This window comes from Ranitomeya variabilis, chromosome 4, assembly GCF_051348905.1.
Source record: "Ranitomeya variabilis isolate aRanVar5 chromosome 4, aRanVar5.hap1, whole genome shotgun sequence".
NCBI lineage: Eukaryota > Metazoa > Chordata > Amphibia > Anura > Dendrobatidae > Ranitomeya > Ranitomeya variabilis.
The window spans coordinates 58167954-58188312 of NC_135235.1; the positions used below are offsets into that span (position 1 = coordinate 58167954).

At 45.5% G+C, this 20359-nt stretch overlaps 1 protein-coding gene across 3 annotated transcripts; it reads left to right on the forward strand.

The window, feature by feature from the left end:
* The first annotated feature begins 369 nt into the window (after positions 1-369).
* Positions 370-19599, forward strand: KIF11 (kinesin family member 11). Of its 3 annotated transcripts, none has more exons than XM_077258574.1 (23): positions 370-512; positions 5360-5453; positions 6033-6165; positions 6811-6908; positions 7498-7576; positions 8145-8330; positions 8415-8539; positions 8668-8758; positions 9366-9608; positions 10041-10136; positions 10808-10896; positions 11162-11249; positions 11345-11533; positions 12196-12403; positions 13538-13710; positions 14343-14468; positions 14995-15153; positions 15334-15473; positions 15970-16249; positions 17334-17556; positions 17642-17799; positions 18597-18701; positions 19192-19599. In XM_077258574.1, exons 2-23 carry the CDS (start codon positions 5377-5379, stop codon positions 19318-19320), a joined length of 3195 nt encoding a protein of 1064 aa, XP_077114689.1. In that variant the 5' UTR covers positions 370-512; positions 5360-5376; the 3' UTR covers positions 19321-19599. The 3 variants fall into 3 exon arrangements, with proteins under 3 accessions (XP_077114689.1, XP_077114690.1, XP_077114688.1); XM_077258575.1 differs by having other exon boundaries at positions 407-563; XM_077258573.1 differs by lacking the exon at positions 370-512 and adding an exon at positions 3613-3762.
* The last annotated feature ends 760 nt before the right edge of the window (positions 19600-20359 follow it).

Genomic DNA, 20359 nt, shown 5'->3' on the forward strand with positions numbered 1-20359 from the left:
CCGCTCACTGACAGAAGAAAGCGCACTCCGCCGCTCTGACCTGCACTGAGGCGATTGGAGCGGGAGGAGGAGGAGGAGGACGTCCTCACAGGAGGCGGAGCCCACCCAAATCTACGCGCAACCGCCGTGTGCGCCTCTCTGCCATAAGGCGACACTGAGAAGCTGTCGTGGGCGGAGCTTCTCACAGCACGTGTGACGTCACCGCCTGCTCGGAATGTGGAAGTGTACTGTAGTTTAAACATGAGCACGTGATCACAGCCCCCTCCAATCCGTAACGACATGTCACCTCCGGATCAATCACCGGGAGGGTGTGGTCGCTTCGGCCAATCTGCGGATAGATAAATGCTCCAGCGACCAATCAGCGTTCTTGGGTGTCACTGAGATCTGATTGGCTGCTGCTGACGGAAGCGCAATTTTCAAATGTGTTCAGTCTCGGTGTAGAAGGAGCAGGCGGCGCTGTATAACGTCCCCACCGGGCACAAGCAGCCGGGATCAGCGAGAGCCGGAGACCGGTAGGAGCGGCGGTGCGTGATATCCGCGGACGGTGCTGGGGCTTCTCCTCGGTGGGTTTGTAGCTCGTGTCCGGCTGGCCGCGCTGTTGCGCCTTCCGAATATTATTGTCCGTCGCAGCCTTCCGTCTATGGACCGAGACCATTTTCCTCCTTTTTCATCCTTGCCTTTATTAATAGTAGTTTTCGGTCTCTGTACATCCTTTTTTTTTCGTGTGTCTTGTTTGTAGCAATGTTCAAAATTGTAACAAGATCGTACGATGGCAGTGATATCAAACTCGGTTAGCTACGTTTTGTTTGTTTTTTTTTCTATTTTTTTTTTTTTCTCCTTGTTTTGTCTCCATCCTCCGAAACCCATAAGGATTTCCTCCCGTCTCTAGAGCTGTACTGACAGAGAACCTGTTGTCGTTTTTTTAGCTGTTAAAGGGATGGTAGGCAAAAAAAAAAAAATTAAAACATAACCTTTAATGTTACTCTAAAAAGGCCCCATGTCCTAAAGCATAAAAACAATACTAAACATTCATAAAGTGCAGGTGCTCCGAGTATCCGCGCTCTAGATTCAAAATGAGCACAATCTCGCTAATATAGAAGCTCCCTCGTCCTGTATAATTGCTCCAGAGAAATCTTCAGCTCAGACATAAAGAACCAATAAACGGGGGAGTATTTTTTAGTACTTTACCACTGCCTGTGGTGCCCCTGTATTACTTCCGCCCTAACAAGGGCAGGCTTTTTCCAGAGGTTCCCAATGCAATAATATAGTGGGGAAATCCGCAAAATTAATCAACATGCTGCGTTTTTTACTGCGATGCGTCTTTTTTTCACGGAAAAACAAAACGCATCTGCACAAAAATTGTGGAATGCATTCTAAATGATGGGATGCATAATGTATGCTTTTTTTTTAGCGAAAAATCTGCTACGTGTGCACACAGCCTTAAGGTTATGCTTTAAAAAAAATTTTTTGCCTACTCTGCTGATAATAATAATTTTCAATTGAGGAGACCCTATAACTCAGATCAATATCTGATGTACAAATTGCTATAGAGGAATTATAGGCATTGTCCATTACTAGGATAACCCCTTGATTTAAAATGTTTGGCCCCCATAAAATTATAAAGCTTATACTCCCCTCCTGTGCCGGTGCTGTTCCCGCAGTGCGGGCACTCCCTCTCCTGGGAGTATGGTTGTTGTGACATGTGACCTCGGCGTCCAATCAGAGCTGGCGTCACTGTCTCCGCCTTCGGATAAATCAAACAAGAAGAGGAAGTCCGGGCTGCAGCTGATCTCTGACTTCCTGGTCAATTGGACGGGAGGCGGGGACAGTGACACCAGCTCTGATTGGGTGTCACAACAACAGCGCAGGAGGGGAGTATAAGCTTTATTATTTTATGGGGCCAAGCGAGGAGTGTGAGAAGCTTTGTGAGTAGTGCAGTGTCTGTAAACTGCCCCCGCAGTGGTGTTAGTGATGCCATGTGTGGCCATAACATGGTTTCCTCAAAGAAAAGCTCCCAGTATAACACTTTATCATTAGGAGGTTTCCTCACAGACCTTCTCGATCAGTCAGTGTCCTGGTCAAGTTAATCACGCGCAGAGCATTGTGATGGATTGCCACGAGTTGCCTCAAGTCATGGCAATCACCTAGCAAAGTCCACGCAGGCACTCTGCCCGTCCTCTCCCCGCGCAGGCGCTCTGCCCGTCCTCTCCCCGCGCAGGCGCTCTGCCCGTCCTCTCCCCGCGCAGGCGCTCTGCCCGTCCTCTCCCCGCGCAGGCGCTCTGCCCGTCCTCTCCCCGCGCAGGCGCTCTGCCCGTCCTCTCCCCGCGCAGGCGCTCTGCCCGTCCTCTCCCCGCGCAGGCGCTCTGCCCGTCCTCTCCCCGCGCAGGCGCTCTGCCCGTCCTCTCCCCGCGCAGGCGCTCTGCGTCAGGATGTATGGCCCCATCTTAATATCAGATGTGCGCATGCTCCGGTTCCGCTGCGAGTCAATGGAGCATGCGCACATCTGAGATTAAGCTGGGGCCGTACACCCAGACTCTGTGACTGTTCGGGGCATTGCAGTAGCTTGGGTATCCATGGCTATGACCAGTAGCAACTAAATAACTGTCACTATATGAGTGGTCGGATCTATGGCTACCTAAGCTACTGCAATGCCCTGTTCATGGGGTAAGTGATATCTAATCAGAAGAACTATACTACATTTCTAATTGTAGGTATTTGCTATTAATAACATTTGATTATTATTCCTGCTGCATAGTGGGTTAGGATCTTGAAAATGGGAATACACCTTTTTAAATGACCCTTCCAGAGTTTGACAGGTGCAGTCACTGCGATCAATGGGAAAATGCCTGCGGTGTAACACAGCTGGCGCCCGCCTAGTATGAAGTGTGTGTGCTCCTGAGCCCCCTCCTCACACCCGCTGTATGATGTCATGTAGCAGGAAGGGGTTAATCTACTTGTATGTTCTCCGGGGATTTCCTCCTCATATTCCAAACCCTACATTTCTGTGCAGTTGTCGCCCTCGATTGGAGTAAATTGAAAAACAATTAATTAGTTAAAGTGAAGCCATCTTTTTACCATGTAATGTAGGGCCTGTACAATCTTCTAGACTGCGGTCTGTCCAGTGGGCGTCTCTGGTCTTGATCCTGCGCCTCGTGATCGCCCCATCCTCCTTCTTGCTTCATGTGGATGACGCGTCCTATGTAATCTACATGGTGTCCCCCATCGTGCCCCTGCCAGGCGCACTTCTCTCTAATCTGCCGAGGGCAGAGCACAGCACTTTAATACTCATGTGCGAGGAAAGGGCCGAGAGCGGCGATGGGGGGGCGCTGTGGATGATGTAGGATGCGTCATCCATGTGAAGCAAGAAAGGAGGCGCAGGATCAAGACGACCGGACTGGACAGCGGTGTAAGGGAGGTCTCCAAGGCTTAATAAGCAGTAAATTGCTAAATAGTTTATACAAGCATTGTCCAGTGATGGCTGTTTATAAGGAATAACTCCTAGGGGGTCCTTAAGGGGTTTATTTCAATCACCCTGTAACTCCCCTCTACCGTCCTACATGGCGGCAGTAACGGCTGTGGCGTGCGGCATCTAGCAGGCGGCACAGAAACCGCTCAACTGCCGCTCACAGCGGGGCTCATCGTGCTCGGGGAGGATCAGACTCTGCTGCTCTACAGGGGTCCGAGGGTCTGGACTTCGGCAGCACCACCGACTTTGCTGACACGCTGTCAGATTGTGACAGTAAGAAATGTTCATTCGTTGGGGTAAGCGCACAGGACAGTGCCACGGCGCACGAGAACGTGCATTTAATGCCAGAAACTCATCGTTGGTATGGATTTTTTTTTTTTTTTTTTAATGGATTTTTCTTTTCCTATTCTTAAATACTTTTTGGAATAAAACATTTTAGGACATTTTTGTATATATTTGTGGAGCTGGAACATATACCCCCCACCCCCTTTATTTTTGGATTTTCAAGGCGCGTTGGGACAGTGACACGGTTCTGAGGCCTATGTATTTGTCTATGGAGAGCTGCCCATTTTCACCTTTTATAAACGTCTCCATAAACCCATCTCAAGACTGTGAATAACACATTAGGGCAGTGTCCCCCAACTCCGGTCCTCAAGAGCCACCAACAGGTCATGTTTTCAGTATCTCCTTAGTATTGCCCAGGTGATGATTTCATCACCTGTGCAATACTAAGGAAATCCTGAAAACATGACCTGTTGGTGGCTCTTGAGGACCGGAGATGGGGACCACTGCATTAGGGGGTCCGTCCAACTTCCTGCACTGATCTGATGATTGAAGGTGCCGCAGCGCCATAGATGGTATAGTGGCTGTCAGTGGTACTGCAGCTGTCTCCATAAGTCAGTATGAGAGCAGTACAGTACCACTGAGAACCAACCCTGATCAGTCTCGTAAGTGCATTTAAAGGTTCATCTGTCATTAGTTTATCTAGATATCAAAATTTACCGTAGCTTTATTATTTGCTTGTTGTATGCCAGGATCATATTCCTCACCAACCGTTACACCGATGCCTCTACCTTGTGCCAGTCATTACACTGGCTACCCATCCACTCCAGAATCCAGTACAAAACTACTACCCTCATCCACAAAGCACTCCATGGCTCAGCACCACCCCACATCTCCTCTCTGGTCTCAGTCTACCACCCTACCCGTGCGCTCCGCTAATGACCTCAGGTTAGCATCCTCAATAATCAGAACCTCCCGTCTCCAAGACTTTACACGTGCTGCGCCGATTCTTTGGAATGCACTACCTAGGTTAATACGATTAATCCCCAATCCCCACAGTTTTAAGCGGGCCCTAAAAACTCATTTGTTCAGACTGGCCTACCGCCTCAATGCATTAACCTAACTATCCCTGTGTGGCCTATTAAAAATAGAAAAAAAAAAACCAAAACACATAATCAGGTTACTTGCATCGTGTTCTCATACACTTTATGCAGTTAATAGCCCTCTGTGTCTGTACTGCTACATATTTAGGCTGTTAACTGGTTCATGCAGCTTTACATGAACACCCGAGCCTTACACTATGGCTGGTCCAAATAACTAAAGCAATTGTTACCATCCACCTCTCGTGTCTCCCCTTTTCCTCATAGTTTGTAAGCTTGCGAGCAGGGCCCTCATTCCTCCTGGTATCTGTTTTGAACTGTGATTTCTGTTATGCTGTAATGTCTATTGTCTGTACAAGTAACCTCTATAAGTTGTAAAGCGCTGCGGAATATGTTGGCGCTATATAAATAAAAATTATTATTATTATTGTATAATAGAAATTACAAACTTTTTACTAGTAAAACTCTAGATCCCTCTACAGGTCACCAACCCTCCATTGTTCTCCTCTAGGTCACCTCTTAGGGAATATGTCATCTCAAACCTCCAACATGTCCAATAAGAAAGAAGACAAGGGAAAAAACATCCAAGTCGTCGTGAGATGCAGGTATGTTCCCTGTGTTTGGTGTCCTGTTGTACAGGGAGCAGACAAATGTGTGCACCTTCACCATCTTCTGAATTGCCTATATATTATATTTATTTCATATTCAGCAGCAGAGTGCAGGGACACTGAGGAAATGGCAAATGGGCTGGGGGGGGGGGACACTAAGGAGCTGCCAGGCTGTGTGCAGAGATTCAGCAGCAGGGAGGGGGGGCACTAAGGAGCTGTCAGGCTAGATGTGCATAGTTTGTTACTATCTCATAAAGCAACTCTGTTATGGATTATCAGAGCAAATACACCGGTCTAATCAGGGCTAAGATATATATTTAGTATCGTGAAGTCAGTTGACAGATCCCTCCTCTAAGGACATATCTGTATATAACATATATGAACTATATACCCTGTTACGCACTTTACACACGGGGTAAAGGCATGTGACGTGTATGGGAGGGATGGGGCAACATGGCTGTCGGCCAAACAAGGTTATCGGATGACATTGGAGTTTAGCAATTGTCCCATTGGCAGTGATACGTTTCGGACCGTCCTCCTTGTATGTTGCGTCACTTCTGTCTTTTTCCCTTCCAGACCCTTCAATCAGTTGGAGCGGAAGGCGAATTCTCATTCTGTGTTAGAATGTGACCCCCAACGTAAGGAGGTTTCTGTCCGGACTGGAGGAATAAATGATAAACTGGGGAAGAAAAACTACATGTTTGATATGGTAGGTGACTCTCAGCTTTTTAACATATAGAGGGGGGTAGCAGCTTTTTCTTTTTGGTGGGTAGTCTCAAGGTGACTGTGACCTTGGAAGATATTAAAAGCAGTTATCTAACAATGAGAATTTATTACCTATCCTGAAAATAAGGTGTGATTGCTGGGACCTCCATTAATTACTCTTACAGGGGTCCCATGTCTCCTACCACCCCATTACTTACCCTCCATTGTATATCTGCTCATCTGCAGGGAGTCCATGTATGAAGTGAGGCTACGTTCACATTTGCGGTCAGCGCCGCAGCGTCGGGCGCCGCAGCGGCGCCGCATGCGTCATGCGCCCCTATATTTAACATGGGGGCGCATGGACATGCGTTGTGCTGCGTTTTGCGCCGCATGGCCGCAAGCGTTGGACGCAAGAAACGCTTCAAGTTGCATTTTTTTTGCGTCCAACTTTCGGCCAAAAAGGACGCATGCGGCGCAAAACGCAGCGTTTTAGCGTGCGTTTTGCCGCGTTTTTGTTTGCGTTGTGCGCTGCGGCGCCGACGCTGCGGCGCACAACGCAAATGTGAACGTAGCCTAAGAGCTTTGTGCACCGGAAAGTTGTGATGTGACTGCAGCACCAGGTACTAATGCCATTTCTATGTATCTGCAGGTATTTGGTCCTTCAGCTAAACAGATTGAAGTGTACAGGAGTGTAGTCTGTCCCATCTTGGATGAGGTCATTATGGGCTATAACTGCACCATTTTTGCGTGAGTACCTTTTCATGTTATGTCTTCCAAGCATTCCTGTAGAAGGCGGCAATTTAGGCAGGACTCCAGCGGCACGTCGAGTTTTAGGAGTTTGAACCAAGATGAGAAGTTTCCCTCCATCCACAGGGTAGGGAATAATGTATTAATCATTGGAGATCACACCCCCTCCCCACTGACCTCAAGAACTGGGCGTTCTGCTCTCCCTAGTGGCATGGAGCTGTGCTTGAGTGTATATCTCATTCCTTCTTAATTGGAGCCCAGCAGAGAACCCCTGAATCTCGAGATCAGTGGGGGTCCCAGCAGTTGGAACCCTTGTGATTAGGGCGTTATCCCCCCTCCCCCTCCTACCCTGTGATGCATCTTTGTACAAACCCTATAGGACAAATAGGACCTGCCTGAGTGGCTGCTCCGAGAATTTGGTTCCTCAGATGTTTCTCTCTGATGTATTTGGTGTGAATCAGGCTTTCTAAGCTCATATCACACTGATTATGACACTTTTTATACTTTTTTTTTTTTTTTTTTTTTTCAAATCCAGTATTGTCATGTTAGCGTATTTTTCTGAGTACCTCATCACCTATGTTCTTTTTAGCTACGGTCAGACTGGCACAGGGAAAACCTTCACCATGGAAGGTGAAAGATCTGCTGATGAAGAGTTTACTTGGGAACAGGTATTCTGGTGCTTTGTGTTTGTTTTTTTTTTTTTTAAGGGGTTGCCAAATATTAATTTCTGGGCCCCAATTAACATATAAACCATATATACCCGCCTCCGGCAGTAGTTCTGTTCCAGGGGTTGCAGCTGGCGTTTGGTGCAGGTCACACCACACTCCGGGAACAGTGTCCATGACTTTGCTGGAACTGTCCCGCTACAGGAGAGGGGGGGGTATGAATGTTTTATTTTAATTGGGGGTCGTAAACCATTAAGTAGCGCTTGTAACCCCTTTACGACATCAGTTTTTAACTACTTAAGAAGCATAACTAAAAGGACCTAATTGTGTAGTTCTTCACTCTGGGGAAACCTTTGGAGCCCCAGTTACAGGGGAAACAATCACCCAGAAATCTACAAATTATAAAGCACTATGTAAGCAGGAAGAGAAGACAGAAGCAGTTATAAACCGCTGCTACCTTCTTCTAGGAAATGCCTTGGTTAAAAGATCCAATCGTAGCCTAGGACTGCTGAGACCACAGTATTTTACTTCTTCCCTTTTTATATTCCTGACGAGCTTGTCTTCCGCACAGGACCCTCTGGCCGGTATTATTCCTCGGACTCTTCACCAGATATTTGAGAAGCTTTCTGACAACGGCACAGAGTTCTCTGTGAAAGTCTCTTTGCTGGAAATCTACAACGAGGAACTCTTTGACCTTCTGAGTCCGGCTCCTGATGTTGGCGAGAGGCTGCAGATGTTTGATGATCCCCGCAACAAAGTAATAAACCAAATCTGTTCCTCCTATAATCTTCAAATGCAAAAAAAGACAGAAATCTAATGCCGTTATGTCACTGTGTCATAGAGGGGAGTGATAATCAAGGGCCTGGAAGAAGTCACCGTCCACAACAAGGACGAAGTGTATCATATCTTGGAAAGAGGAGCAGCAAAGAGGACCACAGCATCCACCCTAATGAACGCCTACTCCAGGTCCGTACCTTACGTATGTTTTTATAGTTCTGTAAAACCTTAAAATAGTATTATAAAAACTTTCCCCCCTATGGGATGATTTTTGCTTTGGCAGTAGCTTAAATAGTTTTGACTGTTTCCCTCCACAGTCGTTCTCATTCAGTGTTCTCCGTCACCATCCACATGAAGGAGACTACAGTGGATGGAGAAGAACTGGTGAAAATTGGAAAACTTAATTTGGTAAGGGTTTGGTTTGGTCATTAATGTGTAAAGTGAGATTCTTCATCATTAAAATGGTGGGTGTATTAGGATATGGTCTGATGGCTGGGAGATTGACTGTCCGGACCCCTCTGATCCTCCATAGTGAAGAATGAAATAGCAGCATTGTGGCCCTTTAGCATAGTGGGGTTTTTTTTCCCCCTCTCTATATCTAGCCAGCAACTTTTCAGAAAAATGTTGCGTCAGGAGAACCACTGTCCTAAGAGTTGGTTTGAAGATTATATAATATACAACATATCATAGCATTATGGCATAATAGTAATGTAACACTGGAACGCTGCTTTAAAGGGGTTTTCTTTACTTAAACTGATCAGTGGGCAATGAATTTTTATATTTAAGTGTTGCATACTACTGCTCTGGTGGCCCCACCCTGGACCAGAAGTGATGACGTTCTGTACAATTGGTCACCTGACCCTTTTACCAATTGGTGACCTTAGAGCTGGCCAAGACTTCACCACTATCTGCTCTGGCAGAGACCATCAGTCTCATTCCCATCACTGCTGTGCTCTTGTGTCTGAACTTTGTGTCCCTAGCACCAGTTACCATTTACTTCTCGTTCCCCCTGTAGGTGGATTTGGCTGGAAGTGAGAACATCGGTCGCTCCGGAGCTGTAGACAAGAGGGCCCGTGAAGCTGGGAACATCAACCAGTCTCTTCTGACACTGGGTAGAGTCATCACCGCCCTGGTAGAGAGAGCTCCACACATCCCATACAGGGAGTCTAAGCTCACCCGAATCCTGCAGGACTCTCTAGGAGGAAGGACCAAGACCTCCATTATTGCCACAGTCTCGCCAGCCTCCATTAATTTAGAGGTAACTTATGCTTGGTCTTGGCTCTCTAATTTATGATTGCTTGTCCTCTAGAGCCACTCCATATAATAGTGAGAATGGATGTATAGATATGCACGCTCAGCTCTGCAGAGTGTACACTCTCAATGGGGGAATGCAGGTGCTAGACATCTCTAGTGATGGCATATGTCCCCTAAAGATAAAAGCATCAGGCATATTGAAATCCAACATCTGCAGTCCTCAAACTGTCGCCAATATACTGTCGGCCATCTGCAGTCTCTCAAATCCTATTCGTGTCCTAGTTGGATGACCTGAGCCAAATATCCGTGTGTCAGCGGGGTTGTAGGATTGTCGTCTTTATGCTCATCCACAATTAGACTATTGTTTCTTATAAACATAATCACACATTTAATTTCATTTTTTTTTTTTTTTTTTTTTTTTCCCCCCCACTGATAGGAAACTGTAAGCACTCTGGAATATGCCAACCGGGCAAAGAACATCATGAATAAGCCAGAGGTGAATCAGAAGCTCACCAAGCGGGCGCTGATCAAGGTGATTAACATTTCTGCCAAATATATCTCGCTTCTAGCTACTTGACTTGGCCTTCACTGGACCCTCCGTCACACATTCCTTCAGATTAGCTGGAACCATAGTTTTCAGTGATCCGTGGCTGCTGGACACGATCCCTGAGAACCACCTCTTGCCTAGTGGCTTCCCTCAATACTCTTGTGATTAGCTGGCCTGGCGCAAAAACATTGTTGCGGTGTGAAACACGTGACGTTGTGCGGGGCAGGTAGTCAAAAGATTTGCTGATTCAATCCGGTAGGAGGCGATTATCTGGACTCCGTCACTGATGTGACCGATGGAATCATTGAATGCATTCACAGATCATCTCTATCATCTATTTCCGTTTTGTATGGTCAAACCTAATGGCGGTCGTGCAAGAAAAAGAGATGATAAACTTCATGAATTTTATAATAGTAATGCATTAGTTTGGCTCATTTACGAGTGTGTACAGTGGGATATGCCCACCATTAGAGCGGATCTACAACAATAAATGATCTGATGCTGCGAACCATTCATGTTCCACAAACTGTCAAAGGGCAAAACTCTCTGCACATAAGGGAGATTTTTGTTTAAAATTAATTTGCATACATATGTGTTAATTAAAATTTGGTAGAAACTTACAAAGCGTTATAAATGTTATCCTTGATTTGTTATAGGAATACACTGAAGAGATTGAGCGCCTGAAGAGGGACCTGGCTGCAGCCAGAGAGAGGAACGGGGTCTACATGTCCAGTGAGAATTACGAGTAAGTTGGGCTGAACAGGTGAGATTAGAGTAATTAAGGCTGGGCCTATACAGTGACAGGCCGTGGGGTCGAAGATCTCTGTATTCATCAAACTTTAGTGCAAGTGAATAGGGATTCACTGCGACCTGCAAGGTACGGCCACGGGCAAGTCTCAAAATATCCGGCTGGTTCTCACTTGTTGTGCCTTGCTTGTCACACTGACCCCATTTACCTCCATTATCCCCGTGTGGTCACAGCCTAATCCGTCGATGTTCTCACTGTTCAGGCAGCTCCAGGGTAAAATAGTATGCCAAGAAGAACAGATCACCGAATACACGGAACAACTCGCCATTCTCGAGGAGGAGCTGAAAAGGGTGAGTTCAGCCTTGGTGTTCTTTACTTTGAGAAACCTAGACGGCCCTAAGGCTATTGCCAGTGACCGATATATACCGTATCTCTCTTCTGGCAGGTCACTGAGCTGTTCTCGGAGAATAAGAAGGAGCTGGAGGAGTGTAACACTGTGCTGCAATGTAAGTCTCAGGAACTAGAGGAAACCCAGAAGAATCTACAGGAATCTAAACTTCAGCTCGCTCAGGAGGAGTTTGTGACATCTGCTTTACATACCACAGAGAAGAAACTTCACCTTACGGCCAATAAGGTAACTCTTCGTACAATCCATTGCCGCATACACCCAATCCCTCCTTTAGAGGTGCATTCACCGGTCTGTCAGTGATGGCATATAATTAGCATATGGCCTGACTACTGGAGGCCTAACTTCTGCGGATCCTCAAGAATGAAGGGGTGTCAGCACTGCGCCCTTTCAGTCTTTTCTCTGCACAAGAGCGGTTTTCCGGCCACTGCTGCAGACTGCTACACAGCACTGAGCACCTTCATTCACATTAATGATTGTTGGAGGTCCTGCTTCTGGCAACCCAACAATCCAATGTCTTGGCATATCCTAGAGTTATTAAAACACTTACTAATGGAAATAACCCTTTAATGTAAATGTCAAACTTTTTGAATGTAGCCTGTGGAGGTGATTCATGCTGCCCGAGCCATGGGCATTCTCACTTCCTGGTTCTGATTGACAGGTCTTTCTCAGTATCTACGAGAATACGGCTCCCTGCTATAATGAAGCCTTGGACGCATATTCCTGTCTGTGATCGCTAGTTTTCTTAAGCATACATCCATGTAGAATGATGGTCTACTTGTGTATTATTCATACAGAGGAGATAATCCTCAGACACTTGCTGTGATGCTCCTCCTGCTTGTCATTTTTAAGCTTTCGGAAAATCCTGACAATTCAAATGCTCCTTCTAGTTGCTGAGCACTGTGACAGAAACCACAAAGGATGTGTCTGGTCTCCACGCCAAGCTGGACCGCAAGGCAGCAGTGGAGCAGCACAACGCCCAGGTCCAGAGAAACTTTGCAGAAGAAATGGATAAAATGTTTGGCAGAATGCAGAAATCTGTAAAGGAGTACAGTGCAAAGCAGAAAGGCAAGCTGGACGTGTGTACTGGCTCAATAAGTAAGTGCTTCAATGAAAATTATAATATTGCACGTGTGCTTTATATAAATGCCGTGGAGGACCTTTCACCTGTTTGAGCATGTTAAACTGGCCCCATCATGGAATAGTGGCTGCAGGCTTGAGTAAAATGTATTTTCCTTTTTTAATTTCTCCACTCCGTATCGGTGATATTGGTTTGTAACGTTTAGGCTATAATTTGTTTATAGTCCAACTTGGTGTTACCAGATAGCGGTCTCTGGTGGCCTATACTGATCAATCATAAGCTGCCACTGTCCCGCATGGGAGGAAAGAAAACGCCCTCTGCTGTAACTATACACAGCTGCAGAGTTATGTATCATTACCAACACTTCTAGATCTCCTCTCAAAGTGCTGTCCACTCTCGACCCTCCCTCCCACACTGACTGCAGTAAGATGAGATCTGGAAGTTTTTGTAATGATACATAAATCTCTTGTAGCTGTATCTCTACACTGTAGCTGCAGAGATCCAGAAGGATAGGATGGTGTTTATTTATTTTTTTTTTTCCCCCTGTGTGTTGCTGCTTGCTTATGATTGGCCAACCACATGCAGGGGAAGAAGTGCTTGGCTCCCAGAGTCAAATCTCTGCAACGGACAGGAGAAGTTAAAGTAAAAACTATTTTACTCAACTCTGCAACCACTATTCCATAATGTGGCTAAAACTATTGAATGGCTATCTCTAAAAGAGGTTTTCAATGTGGGTTTTAAGCTTTATTCACCCTCCATTGTTGAGTCTCCACTGCTGCTTCCTATGTTTATGGTCTGCAGCTCTGAGGTCGCATCCGCCCATGGCAGCCAATCAGGGAGCTCAGTCTTTGTCCGAGTAGATGACACAAGACACTCCCTTCACTGATTGGCTGCAGTGTTGTCGATATGTCAATGCTTCAGACAATAACACGTGTTTGTTTGTGGTTTTTTTTAATAAACCACCCAGGGACAGTGCTTTTCCGAAACCAGAAAAACCTTTTAAACTATCCTAGTGTTGTAAGGGTGCATCTTTCTACATTAGTAATAAACCGAGGACCTCGTTTTCTCAGCCTTAGTGGTTTAGCTGGATAATTGCACTTATGGGATAGAGGTTTGGACAGTCCGCCATTTATAAGCCATTCTTCTTGCAGATGACCTCCTGGGTGCCAGCTGTTCAGCACTAGGTGCCACGGTGGCTGCAGTGTCCACATCTTTCAATACGGTTAAAGATACGGTGTCCAGGCAAGTCGGTCAGAGCATGGATGGAATAAACAAGCAAGAAGGCCTGTCCGCAGAAGCCAAGGCCGAGATGCAGAAACACCTGGTACGTAGCAATGGCTTTATTAGTAAGTGACATCTTTGCAGCACAGATCACATGTGACCACTACAGCGAAAATATGGCCACAGCGGTCGCGTACCATACTACTGGCGTTGTGTTTCCATTAATATGGTGTGTGACCCCTGCAGCCATTGATTGGCATGTCAGCTGTTTGTAATGAGAGACCGGTGGGGGATGCCGAGGTTAGGAACCCAATCTATATTAAAGGGGTTGTCTGGAGGAAAAAGGTGATAACTTACTGTTTGATGGGATATGATCGCTGGGACCCCCACCTATCAGCAGATCAATGCACTTTTATCCCAGATACAAAATAAGGTGACCTTTCAGATTCCATTCATTCTCTATGGGGTAGTCTGAAAAAGAAAGAGCTGTCAGGTTTTGCTCTCGATATGGAATGAATGGTGTCGATTGATCTTTGTAACTGGGACAGTTTCTTGTTCTGCTTTTCGGTGCCTGCCCCAGCAGACGGCCCCCCACTGATCATCCTGCGGATAGGTGGTGACTTGTTCTCACTTTCTATCCCCTTTTCTATTAGGCTGCACTGTGTTGCTTTTGCTTTATGCACTAATATCTGGGCATGTAGTATTTTCTCTGGTTTCTGTCATCTCTTCCGGCAGGATGAGCTCAAGTTTGCTCTGCAGAAAGCCCTGGCATCTGACCTGCTGCCAATCGTCACCTCTGTTTTGGATCTGAATTCTCAGATGAGTCGAAGCATGCAGAGTTTCTCGGCTGTAGCAGACAAGGTACATGACTAGTGATATAATAGCATATAACACTTTTTTTTTTTTTTTTTTTTTTTTTTTTTTTTGGCGTTGCCATCACTATTAGTGGAAATAGTGCAATTCACATGCAGGGACTTCAACTACAACTCTTCAGATAAGCTCTTCAATCGTGTGGCTTCCGGGAGTGACAGAAGTTTTCAGATAACATCGTTGCCGTATTTGAATGTTCAGAGTGGTTCATGCAAAATCACGGAGACTTGTAAGATCTTGATCTTTTCTGGGGCCTCATGAGGCTTGCACAAATCCATGCAGTGGCTGGAGGAGCCGCCCCATTTACAACGTATAGAGCTATGCAAGTGTAAAAATATCAGTGTAGAATTTATTAAAATACCCACCCTTAGACTATATTACTCAAAAAGGCAGGTGTAACTGTCCTATGTAGTTTAAAAAAATAAATTAAATAATCCTTTTTGTATGTAACTGTTCACATGCAGATATGTTCTCACTCGTTGCCATTTGTACACGCTCATTGTCCCTCTGTTTATAGGTTGATTCCCATAATGCAGAGATGGACAGATTCTTCACAGAACACTCCATGATGCTGCACAGGTTACGTCGGGATGCCACTTCTGCTCTCTCCACTATTCAGGTCGAGTCCGAGAGTTTGAAAGAAAAGCTGCAGACCGCCCGGACCCTGCATTCCCAGGTAGCAATGCGGACATGTCATGCATATACCTCCATTTCACCTTCCTGTTTGGAGCTGTACTGAGTGTAATCAGATGTTTTCCTCTTTATGATCACACATGGTCAGCCATATCTTTGAAGTGAATAATATTAATAAATTAAACTTTTTTTTTTTTTTTTTTTTTTTTCCTTTTTTATATAGGCACTGAACAATCTTGTTAGTTTGTTCCAAAACCAGATGAATCTTGTTGCTGTGGAAACAGATCAGAGCTTCGAGGGTCTTCTTGGTGAAGGAGGAAAGATGACAAGTTTTGCCGAGCAGTTCCAGCAGGATCTGGATAAGTAAGCCGGGCACCTATCCGGAGCGCAGTAGTGAATTGTTTAATGGAGTTTTCCATTTAAGTAAAGTAGACACCTGGATTCGGCGCTGGCTCTCTGCCGCTGCTCCTGTGTTCTGGTTGCAGCAGTGACAATCGCATCACCCCTGCAGCCAATCACTGAGCTCAGAAGCTCTCACAATGTCTACCGCATGAGCCGCCGAGCTCTGTGATTGGCTGCAGTGGTATTGTGCATGTCACCCACTGCAGCAAAGACACAGAAACAAGGTTACCAGGGGAGATGAAAGAGTTTGGGGTCCACTTTTCTTTAAGTGGAAAAACCCCTATTAACAGTCTTGTGTGTTTTTTTGTGCTGGCATTGTGTCATCTTATAGATGTGTGGCCCGCATGGTGTCCATGACCGTTATAGAGAATGGTTATGTGGCTTCTGATGTGAATGCAGACATTAGACACGGTCGAGTGCGCTGCCCAGTAATCCGACTTTTGCATTTTTCTTGCAGTGTTACATCGGAAGCCATTGAACATACTTCAAGTCATCACAAGGTATTGGTAGACCCGAGTGGAGCTGTAGCCAGCGAGATCCGGCAACTATCAGGATCCAACATGAGGACCATAGATGAATCCAACAGCCTGTGTGAGAAGCTGAGCGGCAACATCACTGCCCTATGTCTGGACACTGAGAGCTGGTGTGAGACCACCAGGACCAAGATGGCTTCCATAATGGAACAGCACAACTGCTACTTACAGGATAAAAAAGCCCAGCTTCAAAGCTTCCACACGGTAAGTCCCCGGTCACATTGCGCAGCATTGCACATTCTTATAGTGATCATGTAGACACTGGCCATGCAAATGCTTAAATGGCTATTCCTAATGTAATCCCCCTATCCGCAGGATGTATGTTTTGGGGTCTAACCACCAATCCCAGAACGGGGCTTGGAAGTGCTAGGAAGCAAATGGGGCTGCAGTCATTGTGAATGCTGTAGAAACCGAGGGCTGTCTCCTGTAGTCCCATCGAGAGTAAATGGAGTATGGGGTGTCCATGTGCAACCAATGCTCCATTCTTGGGTTATGGGGGTCCACAGTGGTTCAGACGCACAACAATTGGAAAGTTTAGGGGTCTGTGCTGAGGTGTCTTAGGAGATCTCGTAGAAAATGAGTGGAGTTGCATGTACTCAAACACCGCTCCATTCACACGGGGTCTTCGAAGCACTGGTTCTACGAATTGGTGGGGAATCCTAGCATTCGTCTCTCTTCATCCCCAGCGCTTTGGAAGTTATACCCTGTCTGTAACTTCTAAACTTGGTACAGCTTTGGGGCCAGTTTCCGCATTCCTTGGCTATGTTATTGCCAGGGGACCTCTTTCCATACATTGGATGCAGCAAGTGAAAAGTATTCCTACATGCTCAAACTGTGGAGAGAAACACCGGCTCTCCCTTATTTGTTGCGAATGAGGAAGCCCCATGCCACTGCCCAGTGTCTGTAGATACAAGTTCAAGGGGAAAAAATGGTCCAGGTTCTAGATTAAACTGCAGGTAAAATTGTGAATTTTATTGTTAATCCATTAAAAAGAAATACATACATGCACGCACGCATGCGCACACACACACCTCTGAAAGCAACGCGTTTCGAAAGCCAAACATTCTTCATCTTAATACCAAACCAGGATTAAGAATGGTGTTCGAAAAGCGTTGGTTTCACAGAGGTCTCCCCGTTGTTTATTTCTGTAATGTATATATCTTTTTAATGGATTAACAATAAAATCACCAATTGGATCTGGCAGCTTTTTTTTTTTTCTTTCCTTGACCATTTCTTCCTACTTGCTGACATGTTGCAGGTGAATTGCCACATTTGCTTTCTCCTGCAGGGTATGGTCGATGGCTGCACCTCCTCAGTGGCTGGGATTACAGACATGGTGAACCGGCAGAAGCTTGCACAGGAGGCGGCTGTAGCCAACCTATCTGAACAGGTCAAGAGCGGGAAGGAACTGATTGAGGAGCAGCAGCTGGAGCTTCACGAGCAAACTCAGGCCGCTCTGGATAAAGTCAATTCTTACATTAATGAAGAACTCCAAAATGACCTACCAACAGGTGAGCAACCAAGAAACCACAAGCCTTCCTCTTGGGTGTTAAATCTGCGTTTTATACTGGGGACTTTAATTCCTTTCTGTTGCAGGTGCCACTCCCCAGAGGAGAGAGTATATTTTCCCCAATTCTCTCATAAAGTCACAACCAAGAGATGTCCTCCTGGAGCAGTTCAGGAAGCGGCGGCAGGAAGAGCTACAAGCTGCTGTCAACAGTGTGGTCTCCATATCTGAGGAGCCTGTGGACCAGGTGAGCAGAAGGGAACAGTTGGCAAAGTGGCACCGGTAACTGCGGAAAGGGGGCTGTGACTGAATAGTATGTTGCCAGCAGAGCACTCAGGCCCGACCGTTATGGCCACACTCTTTCTGTGGTTTTATTTTTATTTATTTTTTTATTATTATACTTGTGGTACATAACGTGCCAATTTCATTGTTTTTACTGCAAATTTTCCTTCTTGTGATCAAAATAGCTTGGTGTCAAAAACTCGCACAAATTCCGACTTTTTTTTTTTTTTTTTTTTTTTTGTTTGTTTTTTTTTTCTTTTTATGCATCAAAAATGCTGAACATAACCTAAAGGTTTTCTCTTCTTGAGTGATGGAGACTGTCTCGGTCCAGCTTCTAAAGCTTATGATCCCGCAGGCCGGCACAATCTGGAGAAGCAGGACTAATCCGGTGCTGCCCTCCACCGGCTTCACCCTGTAGATGATTACACTTATGCGAGGAGAGTCCTGTCAATCTACAAGAGCAGAGCAGGGATAAGCCAACAGTGGGCGACACTAGTCCCCTCTCCGGCTATGATCCCCATCCAAATCTTCAAATGTTTTCTCTGAAATTCCACAACTTTTAAGAGAAAGATATAGGTAATTTCCAGACTGACTCCTGCTGCCTGTCGTTTAAGCCTCATTGATCGACAGGTTCCGTTTTAATCCTCCGTAGGTTTAGAGGGAGCACGGATTATTTGTATTAACCCTTTGCTTTCAATAGATTTGACAGATGTTTTCCAGTCCTATAAGACATGTCCATTATTATGATTCATTCTTTCTCAGGACTCCCTTGAAGATGAACCAGCCGTCAATGACAGCATAAGCGAGAAGTCAATCATAGATGTCAATGTTGTTTGCCAGGAAAATGGTGGCGTTCCCTTTTTCAAAGTAAGACCTTGTCCTGAAAATTTGCTTCAATCATTTTGAGTATAATTTCTACCAAAATTTGTGTTCTTGTTGTTCACACATTCTACAAAGAGCAATTTAAAAAAAAGTTACAAGACGATGAGCAGAAGTTCACTTTAAAGGAAACCCGTCTCCTCCAGAAACACTATCTGCAGATATAGTGCTAATCTGCAGCTTAATGGCATAAACTCTGTGTAGTTGGCTTACTGGAGCAGCGGCTGCAGGTAGAAAATGTTATGTTCTCCCTGCAGCTGCATGCTTCCAGTCATCAGGGCAGAGCATTGATCGACAACCTTCTCTGCACGCCGCATTACTGCCAGTCACATTCCGGGGAGTGTTCAGTGTGCACTGTGTAGCTAGCAGTAACTAACCGCTCCCAAGTGGGGGGAGCCCTGTAATAAATTCAGAATTCTTGAAGAATAAAGTACATGAGTTTTGTAACCCAGTTTTGATTTTCTCCCTTATTTAACAGCTAAAGAAAAGACACAAAAAAGAAAAGGAAAACAAAGCGAACTTGACAATCCTGGAGCAGTTGAAGCATACAGAAGACGGAGAGACCTCAATCCCCAGATCCAAACTGCCCCTGAGGAGCCAGAACTGAGCGGCGACTCTCCTCCTCCTGTACATAGTCGTCTGTCTTACCAAGAAAAACTTTAAATTGTTTTAAAACTTTTTCTTGTGTCTTTTTTGTGTTTTTAGGCTAACATTTCTTCTGGACTTTCTTTATTCTTGTTGTGTCCATGTGACCTTTTTATCTGTTTATACCTCACACCTCACCATCCATTGTTGGCAGCTGGAAATACCATTCGGCAGCAAATTGTTTTTATTGTTTAAATAAATGTTACTTTCCAGATTATTAATTAAAATATCTATTTGTATATTTAAAGATGTCTGTGTGGTAGAATGATAGAAAGTGGGCCTGATACTTTGATTTATCTATGGCAAAACCAAGATTTGGTGTTAACTTAAAGGGGTATTTTCATCTTGAGACATTTATGATGGATCATGTGTTTTGGATTTTGGATGGAAACTTCATCTCAATGTGGAAGTGAGCGGTACTGAAAGATAGATAGATAGATAGATACTAGATGGTGGCCTGATTCTCACGCATCAGGTATTCTAGAATATGCATGTCCACGTAGCATATTGCACAGTCCACGTAGCATATTGCACAGTCCACGTAGCATATTGCACAGTCCACGTGGTATACTGCCCAGCCACGTAGTAGATTGCCCAGCCACGTATGTAACAGGTTAAAAAATAAACCTATACTCTCCTTCCGAGGGCCCACTGTAGTGCTGGCGCCTGTGTGCGGTGCACGCGGCAGCTTCCGGTCCCAGGGTTGCTATGAGCGCAGGACCTGTGATGTTGCGGTCACATGACCATGATGTCCTGGAAGGTCCTTCTCGCATAGCATCTTTGGAACAGGAACCTGCAGCTTGCACTGCCGAGGACAGCACCCACTTCGGAGGGTGAGAATAACCTTTTTTTATTATTTTTAACATTAGATTGTTTTACTATTGCTGCTGTATACGCAGCATCAATAGAAAAAAGTTGGTCACACAGGGTTAATAGCTGCATAACTGGAGTGCGTTACACCGTGCTCCGGTAACGCTGGCATTAACCCTGAGTGAGGGCTG

Coding starts and splice junctions, on each gene's coding strand:
- KIF11 (XM_077258573.1), top strand. Junction 6,909..7,497: donor TATAACTGCACCATTTTTGC/GTGAGTACCTTT, acceptor TGTTCTTTTTAG/CTACGGTCAGACTGGCACAG. Junction 10,137..10,807: donor CCAAGCGGGCGCTGATCAAG/GTGATTAACATT, acceptor GATTTGTTATAG/GAATACACTGAAGAGATTGA.